At 36.5% G+C, this 21,531-nt stretch overlaps 1 protein-coding gene across 1 annotated transcript; it reads left to right on the plus strand.

The window, feature by feature from the left end:
* The first annotated feature begins 704 nt into the window (after positions 1–704).
* Positions 705–21,341, plus strand: LOC105447005 (adhesion G-protein coupled receptor F1-like). The gene is made up of 9 exons (XM_030987828.1): positions 705–849; positions 2,338–2,415; positions 4,719–4,796; positions 10,052–10,098; positions 11,844–12,011; positions 18,258–18,418; positions 19,695–19,873; positions 20,358–20,584; positions 21,063–21,341. Exons 5-9 carry the CDS (start codon positions 11,856–11,858, stop codon positions 21,231–21,233), a joined length of 894 nt encoding a protein of 297 aa, XP_030843688.1. The 5' UTR covers positions 705–849; positions 2,338–2,415; positions 4,719–4,796; positions 10,052–10,098; positions 11,844–11,855; the 3' UTR covers positions 21,234–21,341.
* The last annotated feature ends 190 nt before the right edge of the window (positions 21,342–21,531 follow it).

Genomic DNA, 21,531 nt, shown 5'->3' on the forward strand with positions numbered 1-21,531 from the left:
TTATATACATGTCTACAGTTACCAGAATTTATCTACATTCTGTCACTTTATACAACTGCCTATATATAAATGATATTAAAATAACACAACACGGTCTGTACAAAAGACTATCCCCATAACACTACACACATGTATCGTACTATTTAACCGTATTATGTAACTGCACATGTAATGCATACAAAGTTACTGTGCTTACAAATCACTTTCATAACAAATTTTATACATCAAATTATCTGAAAACTATGAACTGTATAAAACCAACACCCAACTCAAACTGACGGCTAGTTATCAATTATCAACATCATATGTTCAAATTATACTCACAACATTGGGCTTGTCTGGAAATACTAAATATTGATCGCAATCAGAAGGATGACTTTTCCCAAAATTGAGAATCATTTGCAGCTAAATTGTTACGCCCCCACTCGGCAGACCAAAAATTCAACCAAAAAACCATCGCTTCTGACGTCATACTCCGATCGTCAACTGAAATAAAAAATGTCCTTACAAAACAGAGATTAGTATCTTACAGTTTTGTTAAATACTTAATTGATATTCTTTCAAACGTATAATTTATTTAACCAATAGCATGGGAACATTTCTTCAATTTTGCGTGTTCGAACTCAAATAATATTTGATGAATACCATCTTTACTGTTTAACAGAATCGAGGTTTCCAACTACCATTTGTAATCACGTGCTTTACTTTACGAATTCGTTTATTTAGTCGATTGTCAATATGATTCATTTACCTCCTTGGGTTGTACTCAAGGCCAAACATCACAGGAAGACACTACTCAAGGGATCTCATCTACTCTATCTCCGGTTTCTACAACTATCAGCTCTTTAGGTAAGCGTTAAACAAAAGATTACTTGTAAATAGCTAGTAAAATGTCAGGGCTATTTGCATAAAACCAAAATTATAGTAGCCCACTAAAATCCCTACGTACAAACTATTGAGTAGGCAACTCACCCACAGTTGAAGTTGGGAAATAGACATTGTGTGCTCTCCAATGGAGAAAGCGCGGTTTAAGTAAGTACATGGTTTAAAAGTTAATTTGACATAGCACTGGCAGTCTAGTCGGGTTGCCGTCTATTATGTTGCCAACAATTGCTATTCATGAAGCTTTACTCAGAACCTAGCAAGCTGGTACCACACAAGGGAGATGCCAACTAGTGAATGAAACTCTGTACTCTTGGGTACAGCATACCTTCGTAGAAAGGGACGAATGGCGAGACAACATTCTATCAGGCTAATTTGCATCATACGTTGTCGAAAAGTTTCCCATGACGGTTCCAATACCATCAGCTTTGATGATTTTTTTCTTGGCCTCTTACCGAGGTGTTTTATTTCACATATTTCACATTTCATATATATTGACATCAATTTACATATTAACATAATACAAAAAGACAAAAGTAATTAAATAAATAGTTATAGCCTTAACAGTTCTCGAAAAATTTCTTTGTGTATCGTCAATAAAAAACTTTGTTTATTTGCTATATAATATCGCAGTTTTAATTTGAAATTAATGAACAGACTTTCACTATTGTACTCTTTACTATCATACCGAAGTTGGATATGCATTATGTTTATTATGTATTCTCCTAAAATTAACATGAAGTTTATCACAAAGTTTTCCTCCTTTTCAATAACATAACCTATAACTAATGCTCTTTCATTAATATTTATTTGTTCATGAAAGTAATTATAATAACAATTTCAATAATTTTCCAAAAAACCCTAACCTTGTTACATTTTAACAAAACATGAGAAGTAGTTTCTGTTTCTTTACATATATCACACTAGTCATTTTCCATTATACACCATCTGCATGAATTATGTTTTGATGGAAATATATTATGCAATACTTTAAAATTAACTTGCTTTATCCTATTATTTCCTAATTGTTGAAATCTAAAATTGGATACTTTCTGCCAATTACAAGATAAAGGTAAATTCAAGTAATATTCCCAGTAACGTGTACTATTTGGTTTTTGAAGTTTTTGTTTCAGGAGGGATAAATAATAATGTTTAGTCTTGAAACTAGATATATCAACAAAATCTTTTGTAGCTACTTCTTTCAAATTATAATTGTTTTGTTTACTACTTAATTAATATTCTTTCAAACGTATAATTTATTTAACCAATAGCATGGGAACACTTTTTTTATTTTGCGTGTTCGAACTCAAATAATATTTGATAAATACCATCTTTACTGTTTAACAGAATCGAGCCTTTCCAACTACCATTTGTAATCACGTGCTTTACTTTACGAATTCGTTTATTTAGTCGATTGTCAATATGATTCATTTACTTCTTTGGATTGTACTCAAGGCCAAACATCACAGGAAGACACTACTCAAGGGATCTCATCTACTCTATCTCCGGTATATACAACTATCAGCTCTTTAGGTAAGCGTTGAACGAAAGATTACTTGTAAATAGCTTGTAAAATGTCAGGGCTATTTGCATAAAACCAAAATTATAGTACCCCACTAAAATCCCTACGTACAAACTATGGAGTAGGCAACTCACCACAGTTTAAGTTTGGAACTAGACATTGTGTGCTCTCTAATGGAGAAAGCGCGGGTTAAGTAAGTACATGGTTTAAAAGTTAATTTTACATAGCACTGGCAGTCTTTTATGTCGAGTTGCCATCTACTATGTTGCCAACAATTGCTATTCATAAAGCTTTACTCAGAACCTAGCAAGCTGGTACCACACAAGAGAGATGCCAACTAGAGAATGAAATTCTGTGCGCCTGGGTACAGCATACCTTCGTAGAAAGGGACGAATGGCGAGACAACATTCTATCAGGCTAATTTGCATCATACGTTGTCGAAAAGTTTCCCATGACGGTTCCAATACCATCAGCTTTGATGATTTTTTTCCTGGCCTCTTACCAAGGTGTTTTATTTCACATATTACACATGTCATATATACTGACATCAATTTACATGTGAACATGAAACAAAAAGACAGAGGTAATTAAATAAATAGTTATAGCCTTAACAGTTCTCGAAAAAATTCTTTGTGTTTCATCAATATTTTTTTATATTTATTTGCTATATAATATCGTAGTTTAATTTGAAATTAATGAACAGACTTTTACTATTGTACTCTTTACCATCACACCGAAGTTGGATAATATTATGTATATTTATGTATTCCCCTAAAATAAACCTGAAGTTTATCACAAAGTTTTCCTTCTCTTCAATAACATTACCTATAACTAATGCTTTTTCATTAATATTTATTTGTTCATGAAAGTAATTATTACATAAGTTTACAATAATTTTCCAAAAAACCCTAACCTTGTTACATTTTAACAAGACATGAGAAGTAGTTTCTGTTTCTTTACATGTATCACACTAGTCATTTTCCATTATACGCCATCTGCATAATTTATGTTTTGATGGAAATGTATTATGCAATACTTTAAAATTAACTTGCTTTATCCTATTATTTCCTATTTGTTGAAATTTAAAATTGAATACTTTCTGCCAATTAAAAGAAAAGGGTTAATTCAAGTAATATTCCCAGTAACGTGTAATATTTGGTTTTTGAAGTTTTTGTTTCAGGAGGGGTAAATAATAATGTTTTGTCTTGAAAATAGATATATCAACAAAATCTTTTGTAGCTACTTCTTTCAAATTATAATTGTTTTTGTAGCGTATAACTTGCCAATCGGACTGACTGCACTTCAATAAATAGCGACAATTTCAAGCATGATGCGATACCGTTCACAAAAGGCGGTTCAACCTGAAATTTAATCAGAATTAAACAATTATAAATAATATGTCAATTTTAAACTGTTTACAAACAATCTTGCATCAAATTAGTTGTATGATTAATGCATGTTAACTGAAGTTACATATTACACTGTTCCAAAATGAAATAACAATAACCCTTTTGGCTCTACACATATTACCCTAAATTCCTCTTTATATACATGTCTACAGTTACCAGAATTTATCTACATTCTGTCACTTTATACAACTGCCTATATATAAATGATATTAAAATAACACAACACGGTCTGTACAAAAGACTATCCCCATAACACTACACACATGTATCGTACTATTTAACCGTATTATGTAACTGCACATGTAATGCATACAAAGTTACTGTGCGTACAAATCACTTTCATAACAAATTTTATACATCAAATTATCTGAAAACTATGAACTGTATAAAACCAACACCCAACTCAAACTGATGGCTAGTTATCAATTATCAACATCATATGTTCAAATTATACTCACAACATTGGGCTTGTCTGGAAATACTAAATATTGATCGCAATCAGAAGGATGACTTTTCCCAAAATTGAGAATCATTTGCAGCTAAATTGTTACGCCCCCACTCGGCAGACCAAAAATTCAACCAAAAAACCATCGCTTCTGACGTCATACTCCGATCGTCAACTGAAATAAAAAATGTCCTTACAAAACAGAGATTAGTATCTTACAGTTTTGTTAAATACTTAATTGATATTCTTTCAAACGTATAATTTATTTAACCAATAGCATGGGAACATTTCTTCAATTTTGCGTGTTCGAACTCAAATAATATTTGATGAATACCATCTTTACTGTTTAACAGAATCGAGGTTTCCAACTACCATTTGTAATCACGTGCTTTACTTTACGAATTCGTTTATTTAGTCGATTGTCAATATGATTCATTTACCTCCTTGGGTTGTACTCAAGGCCAAACATCACAGGAAGACACTACTCAAGGGATCTCATCTACTCTATCTCCGGTTTCTACAACTATCAGCTCTTTAGGTAAGCGTTAAACAAAAGATTACTTGTAAATAGCTAGTAAAATGTCAGGGCTATTTGCATAAAACCAAAATTATAGTAGCCCACTAAAATCCCTAAGCACCAACTATTGAGTAGGCAACTCACCCACAGTTGAAGTTGGGAAATAGACATTGTGTGCTCTCCAATGGAGAAAGCGCGGTTTAAGTAAGTACATGGTTTAAAAGTTAATTTGACATAGCACTGGCAGTCTAGTCGGGTTGCCGTCTATTATGTTGCCAACAATTGCTATTCATGAAGCTTTACTCAGAACCTAGCAAGCTGGTACCACACAAGGGAGATGCCAACTAGTGAATGAAACTCTGTACTCTTGGGTACAGCATACCTTCGTAGAAAGGGACGAATGGCGAGACAACATTCTATCAGGCTAATTTGCATCATACGTTGTCGAAAAGTTTCCCATGACGGTTCCAATACCATCAGCTTTGATGATTTTTTTTTCTTGGCCTCTTACCGAGGTGTTTTATTTCACATATTTCACATTTCATATATATTGACATCAATTTACATATTAACATAATACAAAAAGACAAAAGTAATTAAATAAATAGTTATAGCCTTAACAGTTCTCGAAAAATTTCTTTACAGGGCCACCCTGTATAAAGAAGACTTGAATAAATAAATAAATAAAAATAAAAAACTTTGTTTATTTGCTATATAATATCGCAGTTTTAATTTGAAATTAATGAACAGACTTTCACTATTGTACTCTTTACTATCATACCGAAGTTGGATATGCATTATGTTTATTATGTATTCTCCTAAAATTAACATGAAGTTTATCACAAAGTTTTCATCCTTTTCAATAACATAACCTATAACTAATGCTCTTTCATTAATATTTATTTGTTCATGAAAGTAATTATAATAACAATTTCAATAATTTTCCAAAAAACCCTAACCTTGTTACATTTTAACAAAACATGAGAAGTAGTTTCTGTTTCTTTACATATATCACACTAGTCATTTTCCATTATACACCATCTGCATGAATTATGTTTTGATGGAAATATATTATGCAATACTTTAAAATTAACTTGCTTTATCCTATTATTTCCTAATTGTTGAAATCTAAAATTGGATACTTTCTGCCAATTACAAGATAAAGGTAAATTCAAGTAATACTCCCAGTAACGTGTACTATTTGGTTTTTGAAGTTTTTGTTTCAGGAGGGATAAATAATAATGTTTAGTCTTGAAACTAGATATATCAACAAAATCTTTTGTAGCTACTTCTTTCAAATTATAATTGTTTTGTTTACTACTTAATTAATATTCTTTCAAACGTATAATTTATTTAACCAATAGCATGGGAACACTTTTTTTATTTTGCGTGTTCGAACTCAAATAATATTTGATAAATACCATCTTTACTGTTTAACAGAATCGAGCCTTTCCAACTACCATTTGTAATCCCCGGCCCCCCCCCACTCAGGTTTCAAAATGACCGCATGCGTGTTGCCAAAATGTCCTTTTCGTAACAAAAGAAAAAGGTCGAGCCGTATTGACTTTACACACCGGACTTTTGCTGAAAAGGGGGGGATGCTGAAAAAGGCTCGTATACAAAAGAAAAAGGTCGAGCCGTATTGACTTTACACACCGGACTTTTGCTGAAAAGGGGGGGTCGGTTGGAACACGCATATGCGTACCCTAAATAACACTGAGTGGGGGGGCCGGGTTGTAATCACGTGCTTTACTTTACGAATTCGTTTATTTAGTCGATTGTCAATATGATTCATTTACTTCTTTGGATTGTACTCAAGGCCAAACATCACAGGAAGACACTACTCAAGGGATCTCATCTACTCTATCTCAGGTATATACAACTATCAGCTCTTTAGGTAAGCGTTGAACGAAAGATTACTTGTAAATAGCTTGTAAAATGTCAGGGCTATTTGCATAAAACCAAAATTATAGTACCCCACTAAAATCCCTACGTACAAACTATGGAGTAGGCAACTCACCACAGTTTAAGTTTGGAACTAGACATTGTGTGCTCTCTAATAGAGAAAGCGCGGTTTAAGTAAGTACATGGTTTAAAAGTTGATTTTACATAGCACTAGCAGTCTTTTATGTCGAGATGCCATCTATTATGTTGCCAACAATTGCTATTCATAAAGCTTTACTCAGAACCTAGCAAGCTGGTACCACACAAGGGAGATGCCAACTACAGAATGTAATTATGTGCGCCTTGGTACAACATACCTTCGTAGAAAGGGACGAATGGCGAGTCAACATTCGATCAGGCTAACTCCCATCATACGTTGTCGAAAAGTTTCACATGACGGTTCCAATACAATCAGCTTTGATGATGATAATAATAATAATAATAATAATAATAATAATAATAATAATAATGATAATAATCTTTTAGTCCAATGAAATGAAAATTCTTTTTGCCCAATTGATCGTGAGCCCGGCAGCCGCTGAGCAGCGCCAGATCGACGTTGCTCTATCCCTTTTTGTTGAACGCCAAACAAAGTAGCAGCAACTACCATCTTTTAAAGTACGTTGACGAGAGCATTAGTGCGTTTGTTAAACACATATGATTGTATTTAGTGCCATCGTGCGCAAAAATACCATTTTTATTATGTAACCAAATCTAATGTAGTCGTCTTTGTGAACTGCCTTGATGCAAATTATTTCATTCATCTGTTACGAATTATTGTATTTCAATAGGCAGAATGCGAACCGCATACATTATTTGTTGCTGTGTAGGATAAATGTTATGGCTTATCATACCTAATAACACGTAATAAATGCATATTGCATTCTGACTATTAAATACAATTATCCATTACTGGTGAATAAAATATTTGTATTGAGACACTTCATAGAGACGCAAATGTATGTATTACATTTGATTTCATTACAAGAATGGTATATTACTCGTTACTTCAATCATGAATACGATTGCAAAGTGGGGGAGCAAACCTTTGCTCATGCTTGGCCTTCATTATGGAATACTCTCCCTCAATGGATTACAAATAGCAGTTCTGGTGAAGTGTTAAAAAACAATCTTAAGAAATAATTGCTTAATTTAGCTTATAATTATTTTTTGTAATACCATTACCTTCCATGTCTGTACCTTTCCTAATGCACTTTTGTATATATTTATCATGTATTTCATCTTTGCACAAGCTGCGCCTTGAGCATTTGACTGTCAAGTGGATTTGGCGCAATACAAATCTTATGTATTATCATTATTTGCAATTTATTATTTTTGTAAGCCCTAGTGATAGCTAAATTCATACCAATGTGCATACGTTTACATAATCAACTATGAAGACTATGAAGTTTGATTTTGTGAGTTCTGTGGATAACGATATAACTATCTACATTTTTAAGAGTTAACATTTGAATGCAAATGTAATACCACTAGACTACATAACATTTGCATAATATACAAATAATACACAGCAGTGCCCTAACACAGTTACCTTTGGAACAGTATAACACGTACCGAATGTAGGTAATTTTACTAATGCCCGAACAAAATACTGTGTTTTATTTGTTTTATGAGATTATATTTTATTTGTTTTATAAAATTATGTTGTATAACATGATTTTACTAATGACCGGTCATTAGAATTGGATAATGACCGGTCATTATCCAAATTACGCGTAAGGCAAAATAAATGCCTGGTCACGTGTACGCTTTCAACCAATCATTTGAGTAGGATCCACGTCATCATCTTAAAGCTCGGGTTTTGAAAGTACCTGTAGAAAGTCTAATGCTTTTGTCCACTGTGTCCCTAAAACTAAAAAGATATGGATTTAAGGAACCTCACTTTAATCAAGTTTTGATATATGTTTTGTCCTAGGCCCTACATGCTTTATCGGGATATATGTTTGTCATGTAATCTATTGTACCACTGTCGATGTGGCTTATGAAATAAAAACTGGCTTTCTTTCATATACAGTGCGTCCCAGAAAAAACGAAACAGAGAATTATCGATGTTTTATCATAACTAATCACAATTATAATTAATAAATGACACATATTCGTAAAGCTTAAATGCTCCTTTTTCATTTGATGCAACTCATATGATGCATATATAAGTCATTAAAAACAATTTGAAGAGAGGGTACCAAAAAGTCATTTGGCGGGCGGTATCTGAATTTCAAAGAGAAAATCACATTTCTAGAAAGTTTATATTCTGCCCTTTCATATGACACCTCAATCAGGAAAGACGAGCCAGGAATAAAACAGTTCTGTTTGTTTAAAGTGATGCTTGCATTTGAATAATTCGACTAAACGAATTCGTTTTCACTGTCTGCCTGCCGTAGCAAGAAGCATAGTTGACAAAAGACTGAACTCCGTTTCGTTGACGATCAGCCATGCACAAAAAAGACGAAAGACTTTTGTCAACTCTGTTTGTTGCAACGGCAGGCAGCCAGTGAAAATGAATGCGCTTAATCAATTTTAAGGGAAATGCAAGCATCACTTTAGACATCGATCATTCTCGGTTTTGTTTTTTCTGGGACGCACTGTATAATGATTTCAAAATGGAGAACAGCAGTAGTATGAACCTTGATTTAGCTACGCAACCATCATACTCTCATTTCCTTTCGCATGATACATACGGGTTCCTTATTGTAACCCACACGTAACTCTAGGTCAATTATATTATTGATAATCATCGCATCATCGGAGAATGGTTATTTACCATAGGAACGGCATCTTGAATTATATTTGAAACGATATACACCGAAACGCATAGTTGAACATGGACATTTCAGCTGTTCAGCTGCAATAACTGAGAGTCATCACGAGATTAGTCATCAGGACTAATGATAGTTGCATTATTCCCACTTTAGTTCAGAGGTAACCATGCACATGTCTGATTACATAAGGCATTCTTCTTTCTTCTTTCTTGATTGGATTTGTTTTTGCAATCAGTCACAGTTGACTATTTTTGCCACACACTATTTTATGAATTATTTATATATATACATATGTACAATAACATGTCAAAAATGGCTATTTAAAGTAATTTTTCTTTTCCATCCTTTTGCTTTTTGCTTATTTTTTAGGAGAAAATTATATAATGTAATAAATTTGAAATCATCTCTTGAATCATCTCTCGTTAGCCTGTGCTCCATGATAGCCTCTAGTTTTAGTGCTCCCATGTACAACGGAAACCGAATAATTGTCTCCTATAGTGATAATACTCTACATCAATTCTTTTTTAATTGTGCTTGATTTTCTTTTCACAGTTACAACTCACTCACCAATCGAAGAAGAAGTTAATAAGATAGTGAATGTAAGTCATCCTTAAACATTAATAACTCTTTCATATCAATTGCTTTTCCTTTTGCTCTCACCTATAATGCTCTCTCTTTCTCTCTCTCTCTCTCCCTCTATCTCTCCTTCTCTGTCTCTGTCTGTCTGTCTCTCTCTCTCTTTATATATATATATATATATATATATATATATATATATATTCATAATAGATATATCACTCTCAATAATATGATTTCAGTGTATGAAGCATAATGAATCCGGAATGGCAGGAAACCTAGTAAAGACTCTCCTCAATTTCCCATCCCCTCCTGTGTTATACATTGATAGAAGAATATTTCGGAAAATGTACGATATCTTAATATAAGACCATCAAAGCAAATACATGTGCTAAGTCATCCTGATAATAATCCCGAATACACGTGAAATTTTCTTAAAGATAAAGGTGAGTTCTGGGAGGGGGGGGGGGGTGATTCACTAACTGGGAACAATATCGTTCATGAGAGCAATGTTTGGGATTTATTTCAATCCCAGCTTAAAAGCGATTCTACCTGACTGTTCACTAAATCGCTTTTAGGCTGGGATCAATCCCAGCGTGAATAATCATGCACGCATATGAATATTCATGTACGTGATCAATCCACCCAATCAACAGACTCAAATGTTGGTCACTTGGCATCAATCAATCGAGCGACCGATCGACATTAAGATAATCGTCGCTTAATTTGTCAATGACGTTCATTTCTATGTTGATTTTTTTCCAATATTACAAGAAAATTGATTGAAATTTCGCACAAGACAGAAAGAAATTCATTCATGACTTTTTCATGTAGATTTATAGCAGTGTGAGGATGAATATGATTTTCTGTGGGTATAGTTTGTCTTTCTTTACTCTTGTTTCAAGTTAAATGCAGGATTTAACGTTATATGTAGCCGGCTCTAGTGTGGGTTGGGCCAAGGCTGTAGGGATGATCATCGTACAGTCTTGATGTAAAATCCAAGTCTAAGGTGTTTTGCATGTTGTTGGCACTAATTAAATTAGGCCTATCCTATCATAGAGTAAATCAAATCAGTCAAATCAATCTATCTTCCTTGTGTTTGCTCTAATTTAGCTTCAGTTTGACAGTTCTGTCTTGGCCAGAAAGTGTCCTAGTAATGATTACACACAAAAGGCAATGCTAAGAGCAATCCGGATCACTCTCAGCCTTTAGCGATTTCACTGCTAGCATTAATCCCAAATGCCTTAGTGAATCAGTTCCTAAAAGCGATATCGCTCTCAGGAGCCTAAGAGCGATTTTAATCTCATTTCGGATCGATTTTAGCTGTTAGTGAATCACCCCAGGTCCTGCGATTGCATTGTGAAAGAAAGGGTGATGAATGGATCAGAAAAAGTTGATCATGTATCATGTAAGTATTGGTGTATACTGCATGGTTCTGGAGTCATCAAAATCATAATGAATTTGGCCCAGTCTTTATAAAGTAACAAGCACTGTACACAGAGAGATATGTATGGGACTACACAAATGATGTCGGGGCTAGTACTCCTTGATTTCCTTATCTTTCTATGCTTATTACTCAGCCAGTATACATTTTCTACCAAAATTGTTTGGCAAATGACCTTTATTTGTTATTTTGTAGTTTTGTAGTTTCATTTACTTTTTTCTTTCAATTTTGAATATATGTATATATTTGTACAGCTTTGATACGCAATTAAAGTTTTGAGGGTTAGTTGTGTTTCATTTTCTTTTTCAATAATTGCTTATTTAGACAAATATCACGATGGCCAATATAGAAGTTATATCTGATGAATTAGTGAATGTAACAGAGAAATCGACGACATTTGATGAGGAGCTCCTGGAATCGGTCACCGACAAATTGAGAAGCATCGTTGGATTTGCATCGGAGCAGAACTTAACAGAAGATGTCATTTTACAAGTAAGATTTCAAACTTTTAGTGATGCTATGCTCCTCAAGTACATATCGCATGGAGTACAATTATTTATTGTATGGATTTATCATTTAACACGTCATCTCAGAACCAAGCCTTTGTAAATAGAGGGAGCTATTCTTAATTGGAGGATGAGCTCACTGTAATTCCTCAAGGGACAAAATTGGGGCCTTATGGTTCTAGTTATAATCAATGAGGCTCGCATGTAGATAGTGGTGTGCATCTGTAGATTTCCCAAATGGAATGGCAAAATAAAAGTGAAAATGAAGGGAGAGATAAAGGAGAAGAAAGAAGGACGTGAGATAGGAGATAAATTGTTTGAAAATGCCCTTCAAAAATTATCTTATCATACAATTTAGCGACATTGGGACAATATGATTAGTCTTTTAAAATATAATTATTTGATCGAGGCAAAACGTATGAAACAATGGGATTCACAAGCGACTAGGGGGCATTTTTATTACCATTATCATTATCTCTATCATTATTGCCTTAATTTTTTTTATTTTGAGAGCGTACAAACAAAGATCATGAAACTTCCATCATTTCTCAACTTAGTTTGTTTTAAAAAAAAGATTATAACATGATAGACAACCAAGAATTTCAAAATTTGTCACGGAACGGCCATTTACGACTCATTAATATTATCGACATTAATATGAATAGAGGATCAAGGGAACCTATACGCTAGTAAGCAGTTTTGGGATGTAAATTACCTTGTTCATTTTATTTTTTAAATCTCAGAGTGCCATATAATTATGATGGAAATGCTCTTCCAATAGGCCTATTTATGCCTACTTTACTGATCCTTTTCCAACATTAATTACTAAAAGAAGAAGAATACTGATTGATTGTGATGTTTACCTTCTTAAAAGAATGGGAAAGATGACGAGATTATAGCTGCTGTAGCAGGAATATTTACGAGCATTAATCACTAAGATTTAGTTTCTCTGTACAGGTCTACAGATAGAGTTGAGTTCTAGTCATGCGATTGCATTGTGAAAGAAACGTTGTGGAATTGATAAGAAAAGGTTGATCATCTAGCATATAAGTATTGGTGTGTACTGCAAGGTCCTGGAATCATCAAATTGTACGAAATTTAGCCAAGTATGTGTAAAGTTACAAGCACTGTACACACAGAACGATGTATATGGGACTACACGAACATGTGGCATAAGAATCCGTCCCGAATTTCATGATGTTACATGCCATATTTAGAATATTAAGGCATTTGAAGAGCCATGCTTTTTAGGGAACATTTTTAATCTGATGTTATTCCACACTTGCATAATACCAATGATAGCGCTCACAAATTATTTTTCATCTCTTCCCAGAACTCAGCCTTCTCTTTATTACTCACCATCAAATCAAGTCGTGATTTTACTTTATGATAACCTACTGTACGACGCGCATTAATTAAACGATTTTCGAAAATTATTTGGGGCGATCCGATCTGCGTCCTTCATGCATTGTACACCTGCCCCCCCCCCCCACTCAGTGTTATTTAGGGTACGCATATGCATGTTCCCTCCTTTTGAACACACCCTCTAAGTCCAGTGTGTAAAACGGGATTTTGTGTATACTACGAGCCGGACTTTGGTGCGTGAAAAGTACTCCTTTAATACCGGACATTTTGGTAAAGGCCCGGTCCCACTGCACTTACGGATGCAAAGAGGATGTAAAACGTAAAAAAATCTTGCCATCCGTTGGAAAACGCTATGCATCCGTTGTGTACTCATTGCATACGTGTTTCATACGCTCTATCCATCGAGCATCCGTCCACTGTGATTTCATCCGCGCAAAAAGTTTTAAGCTGCACAAAACTTTTAGAACGGATGAACTTCCGCCGTGTACGATGTAAATCCGCGACAAATACGAGCAACAAACGTTCTATGTCCGTTATCATCCGTTAAACGTCCGCTGTATCCTCTATGCATCCTCTGGGCATCCTCGCAACTTACATCCGCTGCAGCTGAAAACGGAAAGAGGGAGAAAAGATGAGGTACATGGAACGTCTATACAGACATTACGTCGTGCTTTGAGAGAGCAACTAATATTGCATATATTGATGTGGATGAAAAGGTTGAATTCTATAATGCAACACTGTCCACAACTCTTGATAAGCATGCCCCAGTATCACAGCGGAGTATTCAACTACGACCACATGCACCATGGTATGACGAGTCACTAAGAAAGCTCAAACGTAATATCCGGGCGAAAGAGAGGAGATGGAGGAGCAGTGTAACAACAATAAATAAGCAGCTGCTCAAAAATGCTTCATCAGACTATCATTCTGCCCTAAAGGAAGCAAAGAGAAACTATCATCGTGACAAAATGTCAGGCTGTGACCACAAGGAATTGTTCCGAACCATCCAAAGGTTGACCGTGGAGAGCCCTTCACAGACCTTACCACTTCATACTTCACCAGCAGAACTGTCTAAAAGATTTTCACAGTTCTTTGAAAGTAAGATCGTCAATCTAAGAACGCGGAACTACGAACAGGTAGACAATCAAGAACCTGGATCTTCTGGGGCTTCTTCATGTTTGGTAGCTGGAAGCAAACCGCTTTGTTCATTTGAGAAGTTTGGCAAGGCTTCCCATGCTGATGTGCTCAAGATCATCAAATCAAATAAGATCAAGGCATGTTCACTTGACCCTGTTCCAGCATGTGTTTTCAAAAAGTGCTTGGATATCCTTCTTCCTGCTTTAACGGACATGACAAACCAGTCACTTCAGACTGGAACCTTTCCATCATCACTGAAATCTGCACTCATCATCCCAACGCTGAAGAGTCCTTCTGCAGACCCAGAGACTCTTAAAAACTACCGTCCGATTTCAAATTTACCTTTCCCTGGGAAAGTCATCGAACGGATCGTAAGTCAGCAGCTGATGACGTATCTGAATTCGAACTCTCTACTACCATCTAGACAATCTGCATACAGGCAGCACCACAGCGTAGAGACTGCTCTCATAAGAGTTCAGAATGACCTCTTGCAGTCATTGGATACTGGGAATGAGGCAGTCCTTCTTTTATTGGATTTAACCTCGGCATTCAACACTGTGGATCATTCCATCCTTCTTACCAGGCTCCGAGACAGATTCGGTGTTACCGGGGTGGCATTGGACTGGTTTGCATCCTATCTTTCGAGAAGACAACAGAGTGTGTTAGTCAAGGATGTGAAGTCTAATCCCAGAACGCTGCTATGGGGCGTCCCGCAAGGATCGGTGATCGGTCCGCTCCTGTTCATATGCTATACCGCTCCTGTGGAAGAAATCATCCTTAGCCATGGATTTTCAACAATGATGTACGCGGATGACACACAATTGTATGTCACAATGAAACCCCAGGCAAGGGACCAAATGGTCTCAAAACTCGAACTCTGTCTACTGGACATTCGTTGCTGGATGAGTGAAAATCAACTTACACTTAATGATAGTAAGATGGAGGTATTGCATGTGTCGTCACGTTTTAGGCAACGTCAAGAACTGGGCGCTATTACATCTGGTGGCAGTCAAGTTGGACCATCCCCATCTCTTCGTGATCTTGGTGTAATCCTTGACTGTCACTTGACTATGCAGCAACATGTCAACAATACTTGCAAGAAAGCATCTTTGGCCCTCAGAAGAATAGGTCGTGTCCGTCATTATCTCAATAGCAGGACAACTGAGATATTGGTCCACGCCTTTATAACATCACTGCTTGACAGCTGCAACTGCCTTCTCCTGGGAGCTCCAGAGAGAGAACTAGGTAAGCTACAGAGGATTCAGAACTCTGCAGCTCGCTTAGTGTCGAAAGTGAAGAGGTCTCAACACATAACACCTATCTTGAGAGATCTTCACTGGTTGCCAGTTCAGTTACGGATCCGCTACAAGGTGATTCTGATCGTCTTCAAAGCTCTCCATGGCATGTGTCCAGAGTACATCTCAGATTTACTCACACCGTACATCCCACCAAGGCGTTTGCGGTCATCTTCTCAACACCTTCTCACCCTCAATCATGGAGCCACAAAAACATATGGTGACAGGGCATTCGCATGTGGTGGACCAAAACTTTGGAACGCTCTTCCAGTGTCGCTACGCTCCATGACTGATGTTGAACTTTTTAAAAGAGCGCTGAAAACTCACCTCTTTGATGAATGCTTCGAGTAATTATTATGTAATTATTATGTAAACGTACATTGTACATTGTAAAGCGCTTTGAGAGGGCCTTCGGTCCTGAAATGCGCTATAAAAGAACGAACTATTATTATTATTATTATACATTGTTAGTAGCACGGAAATAAAAAGGATGTAAGCGTATGCATCTCGTATATAAAGTATTCAAAGCTGTCATCCACTTCCATCCGCTTTCACCCGCTAGGCTTCCGATGAACATCCTTTTAACATCCCCGCTTTATACTACCCACGTCCGTTTTTTTTCGTTCGCAAATTGTTCGCAAATTTTGTCCATTTCTGGAGCGGATGAAAACGGATGGAACCACCCCGAAAATTTTGCTCGTCCGCTGTGTCCGTTATGCATACGTTTTGTGTCCATCGGCCAGTGGGACCGGGCCATAACACGCATGGTATCCCTCCGATCACGGAGTGGGGGGGGGGGGAGTGTACAGCAGAGAAGATAACCAAATGGTGATAGGATTAAGAGATAGCTAGAAGACCTACGGGAAAAATATTTCAATACGAAATGCACAATTTTTCCACAGGGCAAAGGGTATATCTTATAATCAAACTCTTATAATTATGAAGAAATAATTGTCGTGTAATCCCCTCCCCGTATGGTCAATCTGACCCCTCAAATTGTAGCAATCTAGTACAGCGTTCTCATCCGGGGTGCCGCGAGAACATTTTAGTTATAATATAACTAATTTTGGTATAACGGAATATCAGAAACTTCAAGGTGCTCAAAAATATATCACTTTGGGTATTTTTATGAGAAAATGATGAGTAAATTATAATTTTGCTTGCGCGCAGAATTTAAAAAATCTGATAGTTTTAGGCAGCATGGTCTATGAATATCTCCATTATGATGATATGACGATATTCGGGTATTCGCTGCCGGAATATCGTCATGGCTCGAGCAGCATGGCGCCGGAACATAACCTTATTAATATTTATTTTTTAAATATCACAATGAAAATTATAACACAACAAAGTGTCCTTTTCCCCCTTGTTCGCTTCAATTCTCGTAAAATTTATAAATCAGGGTGATCCATGGCAACGAGATGAACGTATATATAATTTAATATTGTCTGTAGTGTATATTGATGACTAATAACATTTTTACAATAATGAAAGTTCCATTTTGTTCTTGCTCCCTTGCAGTATTTGAGATCCGGATAGTTTATTTCACGGCCCTAACGCGAAAATGCGAGCGTGCGTTTATGTATAATTATATTGGGTGGAAAACAAATCATCTTTGATGAATTTGGGATTAGGGTGATGCGAAACTTGTTATGTCATCAATGGGTGCGTGCCCCAAAAAAGATTGAGAAACGCTGATGTAGAATACTTAAGACTGTTTTTTTCCTCAAAATTAAATATGTTCGACATTTAGAATAGAAAAAATAATCACAATTATTAAATGACCCTTGTAACGTAAGAGAAATAAGTGAAGGGAAAACGACAAAACAGGCATTAGAGTGTATTTATGTTATGGAACGTCGTGTGCATAGCTCATTTGGTCCCGTTAGTGACGTCACAAATCTAAGGAGTGATCGGAGCGCTCTTCAAGAGACAAGTGCAAAAATGGGGCGGTATTTTAGTTTTATAATGATTAATAATCATTACTTTGAATGTTTCCAAGGCGGTACTTTATAAAATTGTTAGTTGTCACTTTCTCGTATACCATGATGCAAATAACATCAATATTCAAAATCAATTAGCCTGTCCTTTAATTATTGCAAGTGGATTGGGAATGAATTAAATCCATGCCTATACCACGCCATGTACCCCCCCCCCCCCCTTCCCGGCTGCTATCGACTCAAGCATTCTTGCTTATGATAGTTGGCCTCTGCATTTATCTTGATTACTTTTTTTTTTTTTTACTTACCTCGATACTTTTAAGCTTTCAATTATGCATTTTCTATTTGTGTGTATTTAAGTTGTCATTCTTTATGTAAATCAATTGTATTATAAACTATTATTGTTATTCGAATGTTTTATATTTGATTTATCAATAAATGCAGAAAAATCTGCTATAAAAAAAAATATATCATGCACAAATCAATTTCTAATAGGTCTCCGAGAGCGTGATAGGAGCGGTGGATAATATCTTGAACATCCCAGAGAGTACCTTCGAGACAACGAGCTCCAAGCAGGTCTCAAACGAAATACTGACTACAATCTCCATATTGACTGAAGTCATTCAAAAGACATCCACTAACAACTTCACCTACAGGTATGAGGATAATTGACCGGACGCGATGGATTCCCTTCCCTTGTCTCAGTATTGAGTGATCTCGAGTTTTTAGAAATCAGAGTCAAATCCATTTAAAATTCCATATGATTTATTTTAAAGGTTGAATTTTACAAACCGCGATCATACACACTAAGAAATAAAGGTTCAAATTTGCGCCATTAGAGGTGCAGACCTCTGCTACTAAAACAGCACCATATAGGGCGGGGTGTAGTTTTGCACCCTAGAGGGAGCAGGGGTGGATCCAACCGGCGGCAGGGGAGGGGGCCCAATTCGTGAGAAAATATTTAGCGGCGATACAGCCGGCCGATAATTCGTTCAGTGGGGCGGGGGGGGGGGGGGGGGGGGCTGAGCACTAATTCTTATTTTGTTGCTCCCGAAAATTTGAAAATCGCGCCGGCCGATAATTCGCTCAGTGGGGGAAAGGGGAGTGAGCACTAATTTGTTTTGGGGGAGCTCGAAAATTTGAAAAATCGCACCTCCCCCCTCCCCTTGAGCGCCAGGGGAGGGAGCCCATCTCCAAAATAAAGGTAAAATTAACTTGTTTTTACACGTTTTTTTCCCAAGGGAAGGGGCCCGGGCCCGCGGCCTCACCCTAGATCCGCCACTGAAAGGGAGCATATACGTGCACTCTTAGGGGTGTAGACATTTACTACAATAGCAGCACCCCTTAGGGTGTAATTCTTACACTACTTTGGGTGCAGAATTGCAACGTTTGCGTTGCTGCTATTGTAACAGAAATCTGCACCCGTTTTTTTTTTTTTTTTTTTCATCCTCGTAGTTGCAGTTTAAATGCAGCTGAATTTTTAAATTTGTAAACTGGCCTAATGTCATTGGGTATTATTTTCAAACGTGACATAGATGAGCATACGCGCATCTTATCCGTGCAATATCATTTGGTAATAAATAATGATAATAATAAAAATGGTTTCTTATAAAACGCACACGTCCGCCACATCGTGACGCTCCTGGCGCTGCCCGATTGTTATCCTTGCTTCAGCAAAGCGGCCATTACGGCGCTCTAGGTAGAATTTCAAGGAACTCATTCCTGCCAGGTACCAATGTACATCACCCGGGTGGAGTAAGAGAGAAAGGTGCACGGTCACGTGATGTCTTTTGACCAAATACATTGGCTACATTCTATAACCCATGTTATCAATTTGATACGTCCACTGATACCTAAATAAGCCCAAATACCCACGTGTGTAACCCCCCCCCCCCCCCACCAACATTCTGATTGTTTTATTTCTAAATACAGTGGATCAAATATTATACTAGCAGTCGTCAAAGTTGATAGGACGAGTTTTCCACTCAGAACTGCCATAGGTGGAGCCGGGAATGACGTCATCGATATTTCAACCGATGAAGGAACTATGTCTAATATGGCGGACGTAGCATATGTTACTTTACCATCTGCAATTCTACCTTTAGTGCCAGGTTTGTTTCTTCTTCTTTACTTTTTCGATATTGACATTACTTTCTTCGAAAAACTACAGCTTCAAGACTAAAACTTAAATCAACATTATTCTCATAACTCTGAGGTACAGTTCACTTTATATAATATAAATTGGAACATAAAAAAAAAATTAATGTTGCAATAGTTAAGAAGAAATGTTTGCGATCAGAATAACCAAGACACCATATTACCAAAAGCTAAGAAACAAATAAAAAGACAAGCAAACGATCTAATGATAGACCCAATCTCCCCCCACCCACACTTGTCAAGTTACAAAGGTCGTGTTGAACCCATTTGTAGATGTTGGTCTCGTGGGCTGTCGGTCAAATGGGAAACCCCTGACATTCCATTGAGACCAATTACTCAAAAAGTAAGTTTTCCCCGAAATGAAGATTTCTTGTAAAGACTGCATTTGTATTACATTCACGTATATTGAACGCATACAACACTGTGTTTGAACTTTAGATGACAGTAAGGCAATACCCGTCAGTGTCTTTCTAGTAAACTCGCCCAAACTGTTTCAGGGTGACAGACCATCTTCATCAAGTATTCCATCGTCTAGAGACAAGCAGAATCAGCAGCCAAAGATCACCGTTGTCGCTTCTCCTATCTTAACTGTGACCATTGAGGGAACTGATATCAAAGACCTCCCTGATAATGAATCAATTACCTTTGTGTTTCCTGTGAATCAGGTATATTTATGTAGACTCTCTTTTATTGAAACGACCACTTAATAACTCCCGAATTTGTACTAAATTTCATGATGAAGGAGCTGTCAATTGCACTTCTCACCAAAAACGTTTGTTGTAATGATGAAGATAAGCTTAAGACATATGTCGTAATGAGGGTAAATTATTCAACAGATGATAAGGTCATGTACTAAATAGAAATTCCCATTAAAAACTCCATTACACAGGGGTCGATACTTATAGCCCTGTAAAGCCAAATCTAAGCAATGGTAGATGTATTGTGTTTTGGTGCCACTTTTGGTAATGAAAGAATGTAGTCACAGATCACATGTGTAACACAAACAGTTTGGACAGAGAAGCACAAAAATTGCAATTGTGTAGTCATTAGGATGGTGTAGTTCTCAGAATACCAATGTTAACTGAATTGTTTTTGCGATACAATAACGCCTTAATTGTTCTTTGTTATGCATACCTGTATTAGAGTTCGGCGGAAAAATACAATGGCACCAACCTTCCAGCGCGCTGTGTGTTTTGGGACATCACCTTGGAAGAATGGTCTGACGAAGGGTGTAAAATCGACAAAACTACCTTTACAGACATGGTGGCCTGTCGGTGTAATCATCTCACAAGCTTCGCTGTTCTTTTGGTATAATATCCATTTCAAATCTCATGTTCTCGTTTGTTAACGCGTGAAGCCATGTTGCTGATACAGACATCTTGATCGTGAACATATGTTAATCATATCAAAAGGGGAAATAATTGAGTGTTGAACAGTTTTGAGCATAGATATTTCAAGAAGTTATGGAATGAAAGACAATGGTCGTTTACAACGTTATATAAGGCAATTGTATGCATGTTCTACTTCTCTACTTATGGTGGCATGTATCACGTCATAGTTATGCGTACCTAGGCACTATAAAGCCCACATTAATACATGTATTTGATTTTAG

Source organism: Strongylocentrotus purpuratus, unplaced genomic scaffold, assembly GCF_000002235.5.
Source record: "Strongylocentrotus purpuratus isolate Spur 01 unplaced genomic scaffold, Spur_5.0 spur5_scaffold_17, whole genome shotgun sequence".
NCBI lineage: Eukaryota > Metazoa > Echinodermata > Echinoidea > Camarodonta > Strongylocentrotidae > Strongylocentrotus > Strongylocentrotus purpuratus.